Raw genomic sequence first — 12,696 nt, 5'->3', positions numbered from 1 at the left:
CGTATTCCGTAATAAATCCGTTCCGTTAAATGTTTGCCATGATGAAGCCGGCCATAAAAAAAATAGAACGGAATCATTCTGATTGGTTAGCTCCCCCTCCCATGTTTCCTTTCCGTTACTATTCCGTTTCGTTATTTTCTTTCTCATAGGGACGTATCCTGAGCATCAAATCTTACCATGTAAAAGAACCTTAAATAGACAGAATATAAGCTAATGGGATTGTGTGGCTAATTGTGTGTTTACAGCGGGGAGGTCCGGCATATTCATCTAGAGAATCTAGATTGTAACACAGAGGTCGGTATTCATAGGCCGTTATTCATAGTAAATTCTTATATTTAAGTTCGTCTTAAATAAGCTCATATAGCTATCCTATTGGTTGAAATGTTATCTTAAGACGATCTTAAATATAAAAACTAACTATGAAGACTACTATGAAGACAGAGACCAGTATTTATAATCGAGTCTTACACTCTACAACGTTAATATACGTATATCAACGTTTAGAATAATCTTTTGAGCGCTCACGAATAGCCGTTACTCTCGTCGCTCGATGAACGGCAGTGAGCGATTGCGCATCTGAAATCTGGATGCGTCCACTGATTGACGGGTTTACAGCGCTTAGCTAGCGCCAGCTAGCGCTTAGCTTAGTCGCGCAATCGCGTTCTCACGAGGACTTGTGTGTTCTTGGGACGACAACAGATTTGCGATTCAATTTGTCTCGCGTCTCACCGCGATCTTTCAGTCGCGATGATATAAACGCACCGGCGTTGCGTGACGATTGGTCGTAACAATGCGCAAACCGATTAAAACGGCCAGTCGAGCGCAATAATGACGAATAATGCGAATCAACGTGCCGGCTGATCGAAATATGCGAGGTACTTGATGTGTATGGTCGATCAATAAATTATTCACGCGTGGGGAAAATGTTCCATTTACTTGGGAGCAAGCGATTGCCGCACGGATAGGATTGTCCGCGCCGGGATGGTCGTGTGGCTTTTCCATATTCTCGGTATCCCGTACTGATCATTCTTGCGGTGTCACGCGAGAGAGAGAGAGAGAGAGAGAGAGAGAGAGAGAGACACACAGAAAGAGTACATTATTCGTATTAGTACATTTATCCAAGTTTAGTTTTCATAATAAGGACTGCAGTTGTTAAATTCAGTTTTTCTATGTTCCGCGAACAACAAGATAATAAAACGGATCATTAAACAAAAATTTTGATTCTTTTTTGCTTTTTTCTTTTTTTCTCGATTTAGCAGATTTCTAGAATATTTGAATTTCATACTTGTGTATTTATAATTGACAAAATTTTATTAGTTACATATTTGCTATGGCAAGTTATCTCTCTCTCTCTCTCTCTCTCTCTCTCTCTCTCTCTCTCTCTCTCTCTCTCTCTCTCTCTCTCTCTATTCACTCATGCACTCATGACAATCACAAAAGATTCTCGAAGGGCAAATGACTTGATCAAAATCAATTTTGTCTAAAGTGTTGGCCGAAATGATATCGAGATCATCTTTATTTTTCCACGTGAAGTTAAATTATTTTTTTACACAAACATTCTTCTGGATTATTCAGGGCAATTTTTTGCATGAAAGCGTAAGATGAAATTATTTGTATATGTGTGAATATGTTTTTCTAAAGTTTAATTTTTTAATAATTAGTTCATGCAAAATAGTTTTCTCACCTTTTAATCAATACAAATACAAAAGTTTTATAATCAATCAAAATACAAAAGTTTTATAATATTTATCTGTGTAGCATCGGTATATATCATTAATAAAATATGCAAATATAAGAGACATCTTGTATTAAAGGTAGGCAAATATGAGACAGTAAACATGCCTCATGGCTGGAGGCAAGAACAACAGCAAACAAAATGGAAATTTAGACGAAACGTCTCAGTGGCTGTGCCACAATAATCTTGATTCCTCTGGAACGCTTGAGTTTTCTCCAAGTTATGAATTCAAAAAACGGAACAGTGCGGAACAATATCGCACTATTGTCAAAAATATCAACCAATTACAAAATAGTATTCTGAGGTAAGAAAACATTTTTTATTTTGGCAAGTTTTAATATATGTCACAAGGCGTGTAATTCAAAACATCTATATTAAAAATTTTGAAGACAAATTAGTATATTAGATTATGCTATATACTGATATATAAACTGATTTGAAATTTTATACATACACATGCATACTACTTTAATTAGTTCAGTTGAGATCCTCTTTTGCACAATTTTATCTTGTATATATTTTTTATGTTGATGTAATCTTTTTAGCCATTTTATATATGTGAAATAAAATTCATTTTATATCTTAAGATAAAATCAAGAGCATTGGAGGGAATAATGCAAAACTCAAGGATTATTTTTATTGTAGAATATTTACGGATTCCTTGCATTGTGATCTTAATATAATACATGGTTATAAAATAATACGTATAAACGAGTGCATTGTTAGAACAAGATCGCCACATTTGTACAAAGTCCTCAAACCTTATTTTATTTATATTAACAAAATAGTCCATTGCATTCTTGACAAAGCTGGGCTTTTCCATCAGATTGCAAATTTTGTGAGGTATCACTATATTGATTATCTGTATATAGGAACGATATAATTAAGAAGAAATGTATTTCTGTTTCATTTATGACATTATTCAGCATGTCTTTATACAATGTATTTCATATAATTTTTTTTGTTTTAAATGATATGGTTAAAATATATAATTTGCATGCTTTTTATCTTAACTACACAGGGATAAATATTTTGATATAGTATTTGTATTAAATTTTCTATTGAAAGAAACACAAAAAGATATGTTGCAACAAATTTTATATTGTGAAAGATTTTGTTACGCATTGATCATAAACATGAAAATATGAATTTGTCATTGTACGTATCTTTTGCCATTAAGCATGCTGGTAAATCTCTCTGTTATATTAATCAGATTGATATCTATTAATTGAATTTTCTTTTAATTATATTAATGTAACTTTATTACTATGTGCTATACTACTCTCATATATATCATTTAGCTCATGCTATATTAATATTACAAATTGTTTATGAATTACAGGCTTCTGTACAGTAATTTGGACTTATCTCGAGAAGAGCAATTGTTGGTGAAAATAATTCTGAATACAAATTGTAAATGTTATTTTTTAAATAAATTTGATACCAATATATCTCAAGTCGATGGCAGGTTAGATTTATTAAAAACACATTTTAGATTTTTTATTTTAGAGCAAAGTTTGTGAGAAATTTAGCTTAGCTTTTGTTCAATAATTCTATTTGCTTTACGGTTAATTATATATTTGTTTGTTTATATTTCTTCTTTATCACATTTCATAGATTCGTATTATCTACAGGATATGTGAATATAGGAAATGTCTGACATTGAGCTGTGACACGCAACATCATCTACAAGACGTAAAAGATTATGCTGTAACGAATGCTAGTCCTGCTGCATCAGAAATGGCTGATTCTGGCTTGGAGACAGGTTCAATAAGTCCACATGATAATACCACATCAGAGAATTCAAGCACAGATTTGGAGGTGACGCAAACAGCAGAGTATACTTCTACTAATGATGATGATTCAGATCGAATACGTGCCGAGCGGATACGCAAAAGGAGCGATCATAAGATGCTCTTGTGTGATGAACATTGCGAGTCGTTCAACAATAGCAATTACCATGAAAAGAGTGCGACACAATCCGGAACGAATGATCGTAGCACAACATATTCATCAATGGAAATGGAATATCAGCTCACGAGTACGTCAGACAACGCTCAGGAAACAAAGTCAAATGTCGAAGAGATCTTACAATACGAAAATCGTATGTTAAATGAGCCATTTTACGAATCAGATTGTGGCAGCGATGAAAATGAATCTTTTGAATTTATCGAGCCCATTCCTTCGGCAAGTAATGATCACAAGGAAATCTCTTCGACAAGTAAATTAGAATGGAAAACACAATCTGATACCCAAGAATTGGAAAGCGTAACGGCTGAAAGAGAGTCCGAGCATTTTCGTTCTGCTAACGCGACTAATCACAATAGTTCTTCCACAAGTGGATATTATTTCATCGATGCCTCTACCTTGAATGATGAAGTAGACATTGTGTCTACGAATGTAAGAAATCAATATGGCAATGATAGTACGTCGCTATCGTATTTGACATTTTCGTCAAATTATGCGGATTATACTACAAACAAATCAAATAATATCGCGGAAGAACCATCGTACAAATTTACACCATTTAAGACGCCACCACTACAAACCGGCCATAAACGAGTGGCAGAGTTTGAAAAAGAATTGAAACTTACCGAATATTTGCAACCATTTTCAGAATCACATAAAATAAAACGGGTAGATTCTACATTGGAAGGAAAGATCGCGAGCAAACCAACGGAGAAGGAATCGTTGATCGTAGAGATAAAAGAGGCGGATAGTGGGGAGAGTGCGCATCCTTCTCCGTGTCCTGACAACAATACGAAATTGAGCAACAACCGAAATGAGAAAACAGAAATATTGGACAACATCGAGGCATCAAGAAATGAAAACGAGAAAGATACAAGTTCAAATGAGGACAGACGACCTTCGCTCATCAGAAGAAATACGTTCGAGCTTGATTCTAACGATGAGAAATTATCCGTTTTAAGACAAGAATATGAACGTCGACAAGGTAGCCTCGTCTTTCAAAGCGCCATTCCGCAATACTCCGGACATCGCGTGGACGGAGACTCTATTTACCACGCACTATCCGATTCTGTAGTTCCTTCAATTACCGAACCGTCGATCACCTTTACACCTGACGTTCAGATTAATACTCAACATCCGGTGTCGTACTTATTAGACAGTCCTGAATACAAAATTAATCAAACGCAAACGCAAAACAACCATCTAACCAATCTTGATAAATCTTGCGCGGTTTATCCGGTCATCAAAAGTGCCAGCGATAAGTCTATCATAGATTGCGGTAAGGATTTGGATACATCTAATCATTGTAGCAGTAGTTTACCAATTACCCTAGACTCCATCTTAGAGAAAGGTAGCCGAGCGGAACCTGTAAAGAGAAATAAACGCGACGAAGCTACTCCAATTATTTCTGGTGGTGTCAGCACCTCGGATTATTCAAAGCCCTCGGACAGTCCTACAGTGCGACGCAAAACGGAATCCACGCCAATTGTGTCAGGTGGCTCAGTGATTATGAACAAGCCTGAAATTAAAGTCAAGTCCTCCAGAATGTCTTCCTCCATGACTGCTTGGGTAGTCGATATGAGTGATTGTAAGGAGGAATCCAAATCTCGGAACAACTCACGGAGCATGTCGCAAAGCTTTTCCACTTCGGAAAATGTCAGAAGACCTATGCACAAGTCGAGCAATCATGAAAAACATGGTAGTTTAGGTTTTTTTGTTAACCTGAAGGATATGAACGATGTTGAACCCATCAAGCGTGATCACTTACTTGAGAGGAAGGAACGTAGAGATAGTAACGGCAAACCTTATTGTGAATTTTACATAGATATCTCTGAAAAGAATAATGGTGATAAAATCAAGCCATTCGTTAAATCAGACATGAGCGTGAAAAACGATGTTTCTAACGAAGGTGAGAAGAAAAACATCTTCTCGATGTTTATCGACCTGAATGATATGCGTGAGACCGATACGCGAGACGTAGCTCCGACGCATAGACGAAGCTTTTCAATGGCACCTAATAAATTAACGGATATTAAGACGGATGATAGTAGCTCCAAAGATAACAGTAGTGCCGCGGGAGATAATCAGTTGCCGCAAGAACAAAAGAAAGAAAAAACAAAGCCTAGCGTTTTCATGTTCATAGAATCCGATTCTCCTGTTGTGAGAAGACGGACACTGTCTACTTCACGACCGACGTTCAAACGACATTCATGGAATGTAGATAAGACACAATCGGTGAACAGTAGTAATGGCTGCGTGGCGAAAGAGCTTATGTTTAGACGGGAACACAAACGTGCACATAGCGTATCGATAGATAGTCGCGGTATCTTAAGACAATCCCAGGCAAAGACAAGCTCGTCCAGTCATTCACTGAGCGACGCAGCTAAAGCGGATTCTTACAATCATAAAAATTTCAAGACGTTACAAGAGCATGAGAATAACTCGAATAATATGGACACATCGTCTGAGGATGTATTTGAGTTTGACGTAAGGGATACTCCGCCAAACTCTCACGTGGAAATCGAGAATGAAGAGCTGCGTATTAGCGTGAATCATCACGAATACAAGGAAATAACTTCCGATCAGGTGGAGAATTTGGAAAGCAATGAGACGAAGGCATACGAGGACGAGTTCTCGGAGACCTCCGCTTGGGAAAAGACATGTACAGAGAGCACTGAAGGTCACACTCGTAAAAGTGAGACATTTGATATTAGCAGCGGCAGCGGACCTTCCCCGGATAGTGACAACCATTATTATGGATTAACCGATTTGCTGAATTCGAATGTTAATGACAGATCGCAACTAGTCGCTGCAGGAAACAACACTAAGATATCGGAAACTCGTAAATCATTAAGCGAAACAATAAAGAAAATTGAGTGCGAATTGAAGGAGCCGGAATATAACGACATTAAACAGACATACGATTGTCGTTCGTCAAAGAAAACCGGAAAGATGCCCGATCGTAATTTAAAGAATTTGCATTCAGTTTCTGACAAGACGAGTACTTTCAGTTTCGTACGTTTGTCAGATTTGGATAAAACGCCAACTGTTAGTCATGCACCGGATATTTTAATGGTGAAGGATGACAGAAGTACGTATCGGATGAGCAGCAGTATTCCAGAAACATCGTGGATAGAGAGCAAGCTAGTGATGACGAGAAACAGTGGTTCTGCAGCCAAGCCAGTCTCCAGGAAACTCGCTTCTGTTATGAGCACGTCGCTTCCATCCAAGCAGAAGTCTCCACTGGAGGATTTGACTGGTGATTGTGAAGCGGAAGGAATTATTTCTGAATCTGATCTCAGCAGTATGCAAAGTAGCATGGGACGTTCCGGAGCGGGTACGTATACCGTTTGATGAGATTTATAAACTTGAATATAAGCAAAACAAATTATAAAATTTTCATCATACGTATAATTTTTGTTTTTGTATCATAAGAAATACAAGATATAGTGACAAAGTCTTTCAATTTTAATGTTGAAAGGAGATTCCAACTACACTTAAAATGATATTAAAATAAAACTCTTAAAACTGTGAATTGTAGAAGGTAGCACGGAGGAAACTGAAACATCAAGTATAGCTGGTGCAAAGCCACACAATAGACTGGGAGAGGATTTATTAAGGATGTTTTTGGAAGAAATCAATCCTGATGTTACAATAGACGTGGCCGGTCGACGTATAAGAGCACATAAATGTATATTAAGCTCTCGTTGCCAATATTTTGCTGCAATTTTAAGCGGCGGATGGATCGAAAGTGCAGGCAATGTTATTTCTCTACAAGGGTACGTTAAATATAAATGCATGACATGTTTATTATTGATATTTGAATAAGTTAGAGAGAACATTTTATATAATTATTATTGGCGAACATATTTTATATATGTATGTATACGCGCGCGCGCGCGTGTATGTGTGTATGTGTGTACATTTTTATGTGCATGAATGATGTTAATATTATATATTTTTAATATCTCTATTCTAGATATTCTTACAATGCAGTTCATTTTGCATTGTGTCATATCTACAGTGGAGAAAGTAATATACCAGATTCTATAAGTATCGTTGAATTAGCAACATTAGCTGATATGTTGTGTTTGGAAGGTCTCAAGGAAGTTATAGGATATACGCTTAAACTTAAATATTGTCATTTGTTTCATAAGGTACGTACATAAAGTTAAAATTTATATTTTTCTTATTTTTTTATTTCTCTAATAAAGAACTAAGAATCTTAAATTCATTGTTACATATAATTTTATATTGATTTATTCGATTCTCAACATATAATCTTTTCTTGATTTATATATTTTCTTTTTTTATTATCTTTTAGCCATGCCAGATATGTGCTGTTGGAGTGTTAGAATGTATGCCATTAGCAGCAGCGTATGGTCTAGACGAAGTGTATCGAAGATCACTTAGATGGATTACGAAGCACTTTGTACGAATATGGCCATGCAAAGCATTTGCGACTCTTCCTAGAGAACTTATGGAAAAATGTTATCATCAGCATATAGTACACATGGTACACAAGTAGAAGACATACTCATCTTAATACGACTATAGTCCATATTCTGAATCTTCTTTTTATCGATAAAAGCACCTCTAAAAGTAGCTTATAATCAATCAATCAAAAAATTATAAGCCACTTTTACAGACACTTTTATTTATAAAGAAGATTGAGATGAATTTATGTAGACATAGGAATCGCATCAAATAGTTCATTCAATAAAGAATTGTTAATATTTTTGTTAATATTTTTAGTTAACTGTGATTTTCTTAAGGTTACAAAGATTTTGTGCAGTCTCAGCACGATAAATTTTAATCTTTTATCAATCTCTAAACTCAATTTTTTCTTTATACAATTTACAGTCTACCGACAATGTGCTTCAAACTATGATGGACTGCGATAAGTTATTGGCAACCTTACCAAACGTGCGATGGGCAGAGCCAGTATTTCGGATGGTATCGAACCTATTAGAGACATCAGTAAAATTTCTATCGGAAAATTTTGCGGGTGTCTTAGGAAATGAAAATTTTCAATCGCTTGGTCGCGAATCAACGTGGAATATCAGTCGTTTAGAAGATCATTTTTTAACAGCCGTCGAACAATTGCCGCCCGAGCAAGCGTGCAAAAGTTATTCGAAACTAAATAAAATGTTACTCGCGTCACAGACAGACGATCTTCAAGGTAGAATCAAACCGGGACCGTTGTTCATCGATTTCCTGCATAAGCTTCAAGGTCGCGTGGAAAAATGTTTGGTGCGCGATGCCACACGTGCTGCGAGAACTACTACGTGGTTGAAAATGGATCTGGAACTTCGCAGGAGAATACAAGAGCTAGCTTGTCTCGTAATCTTGCCTCACGAGACTTCCAAGCGTTTATCCAGACATTCAAACTTTTTAAAAGTAAGTATTCTTCTTTAAAAAGAATTTAGAATCTTATAAGATTCAACAAACTAACACATTTTTGTATAGATTACTTTTTAATAGTCTATATTTAATAATTTTTAAATAATTAAAATAACAACAAAAGTTAATAACACTCCCAAAGAAATTATGAACCAGCTTGTAATAATATTAGCAATTCAAATAATTGAATTAACTCGAAGTATTTTAATACCATTAATGTCATATTCACATTATTATTTTTTGATAAAATCATTCTGTATGTCAAAGGAATCTCGCGCGCCGCCTAATCGCTCAATGATAAGCCGTAACTTAGATTTAAAACGTGTAAAAATGGCGATTTCTGAGCACAACGACAAAACCTTAAAGCAAACACCATCATCCAAGCAAACAAAGAAAGTTTTGTACAAGCCAAAAACAGATCCACTTGAGCGTAAAATGCAAGAAGATAAACAAGTTACTTCTGAAACCATTAGGCCAAAATCGTGGCCTAACAAAATAGAGGTACGTTTGAAATTTCTAAAAGTGTTTGAAATTATAATCTTTTAAATTATAAAAACATATGAACGTCGTATATGTGTGTGTGTGTGTGTGTGTGTGTGTGTGTGTGTGTGGGGGGGGGGGGGGGTTAAGAAAAATCACATCATCAGACTATTGATGCCCTAATATTTTTATTATCAAAATCAATTTCAAGTTAATTAAATGTAACATTAAAATTACAATAAAATCATTAATATTATAATATATATAAATATTATAATATATAAACTTGTAGGTAAAATCAAGATATCTCGAACCAAGAAATAAACCTATTCCAAAGGAGAATGTATCTGTGCATCATGACAAAATTGTACAACAGCGGCGCAAAATTATGATTTCTTCGTCTGATTCGTCGCGCACTTCCAGCCCGGCAATGAAACGTGCGACAGATAAAAAGCCACTATCAAAAATGAAGTTACCAGTCAAAAAAGATGTAAAAGCTCTCTCATCCGATAGTTTAACGGAGGCAAATGCAAATGCAGGTCGGACTGGCAATAAGAAGGATTTGATTAGTAAAAGTTGCGCTATCACAAGACCCGAATCGCCTTCTTTTAAACAAAAAAGCACTGAAATAGGTTTATCGATCGATTCTTTAGAAACCAAAAGTAAGCCGGTTACTATCAAAAAGAAAATTAACAAGATGGATACATCTATGTCCACCGACAGTCTCATGACGGAGATAACAACTACTCCAAAGTCCAATGTATCCAATAAATTATCACCTATTTTGGCGAAAGCGAGCAAAACGCAAACGTATGATAGGTAAGATGAAATTTAATATTATTAGCTTTTATTAATTTTTTAAATTCTTTGATTCGAAACACTTTTATGATTCGTTGCCATGCCATTCTATTAACTATTGCGATTTTATTTTAATACATATAGCCTTTGATTCGTATGTCAATCGTTACATTTATCATTTATTTGTAAATAGCAGGATGAAAAAAAGCTCGCCGCCAACGCAACAGAGAAGTCCATTAACGATCGCTAAAAGATCTCCGAGATCATTGGAAAGTTCTACCGCTGCTAGTCGCAGTAGAGCCGCTGCTATCAGTAGCACATATCATGGTTCACCGAATTTACGCAGAAGTTTACTGGATGCTGCAAGGACACCAGACGTCCTTAGTAAACCGGTTAACACGGTAGCTCCTTTCAAAACGCGACAGATCACGCAGGCAAATGTTCCTCCTAATACGAGAAGAGAAAAAAAAGAGACTCAAAATTCACAGAATTCTGATAGCCCTAGTAAGAAATCCTCTCCAAAGTCTAGCATTGGCAATAAGATGATCAAATCAGTTATTACTAGCAAGAGAATTGTCAGTAAAGTCGACGACAAGATTAAAAAGTGCCATAATGTTGAGATACAAAAACAACCTACAGTAGGTTCGAGATCTGGCACGTTTCTTAAAGATGAACCTACGATACTTAAGAAAGTGGACATTAAATCGTCGCAAATTAATACTTAATGCTATTAATAATTCTATCGATAGAATATGCATTGTCGATGCAATATTCGTTTCTGTCTGCTGATATTATACCTTAATCATTTTATAACATTAAAAAAAATTGATTTTAAAGATATAATAACATCTTTAAAATTATTATACATACATGTTTATACATGTAGCTTCACATAATTATTTCTTTTTTTATAAAAGTTATTTGAAATTATTGTTATTAACGTTTGTAATTATGAATATTTTATGGTCTGTATATATTAATGTATTTCCATTGACCATGTATTTAATAAAAAAGAAACTTAACATCGATAATGCATTAAGTACGAGCATCGTTATAAATCGTGATTAATGAAGGAATGTCGCTAGTAAAAAAGTGCGAACGTGATAATTCCATTAGAGGAATCGTATTATGTAAGATAGCGAAATATAATTTTAAGGAAGCATATAGGATTATCGTTAAAAATATCCTTAAGCTGCATTTATCGATTGAATAGAAAATATGCTATTATTATCTTGTGACGCTAAGAATGATTATTTAAATGATAGAATTTTCAAATTTTATGTAAACAATTTTTCATCTTGCTTTTCTAATGTGATAATGTCGTAAAATCTCACTAATCAAATATACTAGTTACCCTTAAAAAAAAAAGTGTGTTTGTATATATATATATATATGTATATATAATTCTAGATATATGAAGAAGAGAAAATATTGTCTTAAAAAAATTTTCTTAAAGTTGTTAAATAGAGATTTATTGAATTACATTTTTTAAGATCACTATATTGCACAATTGGAATAATTGAAGATTTTATACATACATGCATATATATACACACACACACACACGTACACACATATATTAGCAGCAGCAGCAGCAGCAGATAGAAAGAAAAATAATTGACGGACATGTACTTAAATGAATACAAGATCTTGATTAAATGTACACATTAATGTTCCATAGTACTGCAATGTCTTAATTCATCTTTATATGTAGATAAAAAAAACATGGCCAGTGATATGATTTGTTTAGGTAGGTGTCCATTAGGCTTCCATTGTACCACGTAAATATGCCATATCAATTCAAATTACTTTCAAACAACCAAATAACGGTTTTATTAGATGCTATTTGGTTACTACTAATTGAGATTGCCATGATATGAATTAATTCCAAGTGCGAGCAGGAATATATTGAATCTCCTTTGCTTGCAGTTATTTATCGATGAATTATATGTAACTGATGTATTTATTTGTTAAACTTCTGTTTCTATTTTGCAATGTACATTTTTATGCAATATTTGTATCTAGTCATTTATATATTTTAAAGATTTACCTTTTGTGTAATGTTAATAAAGATGTCGATACAAGAATAAATTTGTTTATTGTGCTTTTAGAAAAGTAAATTATTTCTATAAAAGATATATTGTCCCGAAGAAAAAGATTGGTAACTTTTTCGATAAATTTTGAAATACATAAAAATTATTACATCGTAATTTTTCTGAAAATGCTTGAAAGTACAAAAGCAATTTTTTATGTGCTATGATATATAAATAAATCAATTTATTTATAATTATAAATATATAAAAGATAATAAA

The 12,696-nt window shown here is 34.4% G+C and overlaps 2 protein-coding genes across 7 annotated transcripts in view; one reads left to right on the top strand and one right to left on the bottom strand.

Moving 5' to 3' along the window:
* The first annotated feature begins 622 nt into the window (after positions 1-622).
* Positions 623-12,475, top strand: LOC105423570 (uncharacterized). 6 transcript variants are annotated; one of them, XM_089080740.1, is made up of 12 exons: positions 623-875; positions 1,815-2,039; positions 2,381-2,578; positions 3,078-3,203; positions 3,370-7,040; positions 7,245-7,482; positions 7,683-7,860; positions 8,028-8,219; positions 8,567-9,103; positions 9,374-9,607; positions 9,879-10,405; positions 10,581-12,475. In XM_089080740.1, the coding sequence occupies exons 2-12, from the start codon at positions 1,846-1,848 to the stop codon at positions 11,107-11,109; spliced, it is 6,624 nt and encodes a 2,207-aa protein (XP_088936866.1). In that variant the 5' UTR covers positions 623-875; positions 1,815-1,845; the 3' UTR covers positions 11,110-12,475. The 6 variants fall into 6 exon arrangements, with proteins under 6 accessions (XP_088936866.1, XP_088936864.1, XP_088936867.1 ...); XM_089080738.1 differs by having other exon boundaries at positions 625-875; positions 10,578-12,475; XM_089080739.1 differs by having other exon boundaries at positions 872-1,009; positions 10,578-12,475.
* LOC105423575 (STING ER exit protein) overlaps positions 12,464-12,696 on the bottom strand; it is a 2,893-nt gene continuing 2,660 nt past the window's right edge. Inside the window, exon 4 of the mRNA XM_089080755.1 lies at positions 12,464-12,696. This exon is cut by the window's right edge and continues 184 nt beyond it. The gene's annotated coding sequence lies outside the window, so the exon portion shown is untranslated.

This window comes from Pogonomyrmex barbatus, unplaced genomic scaffold, assembly GCF_055798465.1.
Source record: "Pogonomyrmex barbatus isolate J1 unplaced genomic scaffold, ASM5579846v1 scaffold4, whole genome shotgun sequence".
NCBI lineage: Eukaryota > Metazoa > Arthropoda > Insecta > Hymenoptera > Formicidae > Pogonomyrmex > Pogonomyrmex barbatus.
Note: the sequence above shows the minus strand (reverse complement) of the source record. Positions and strands in the feature narration are given on the sequence as shown.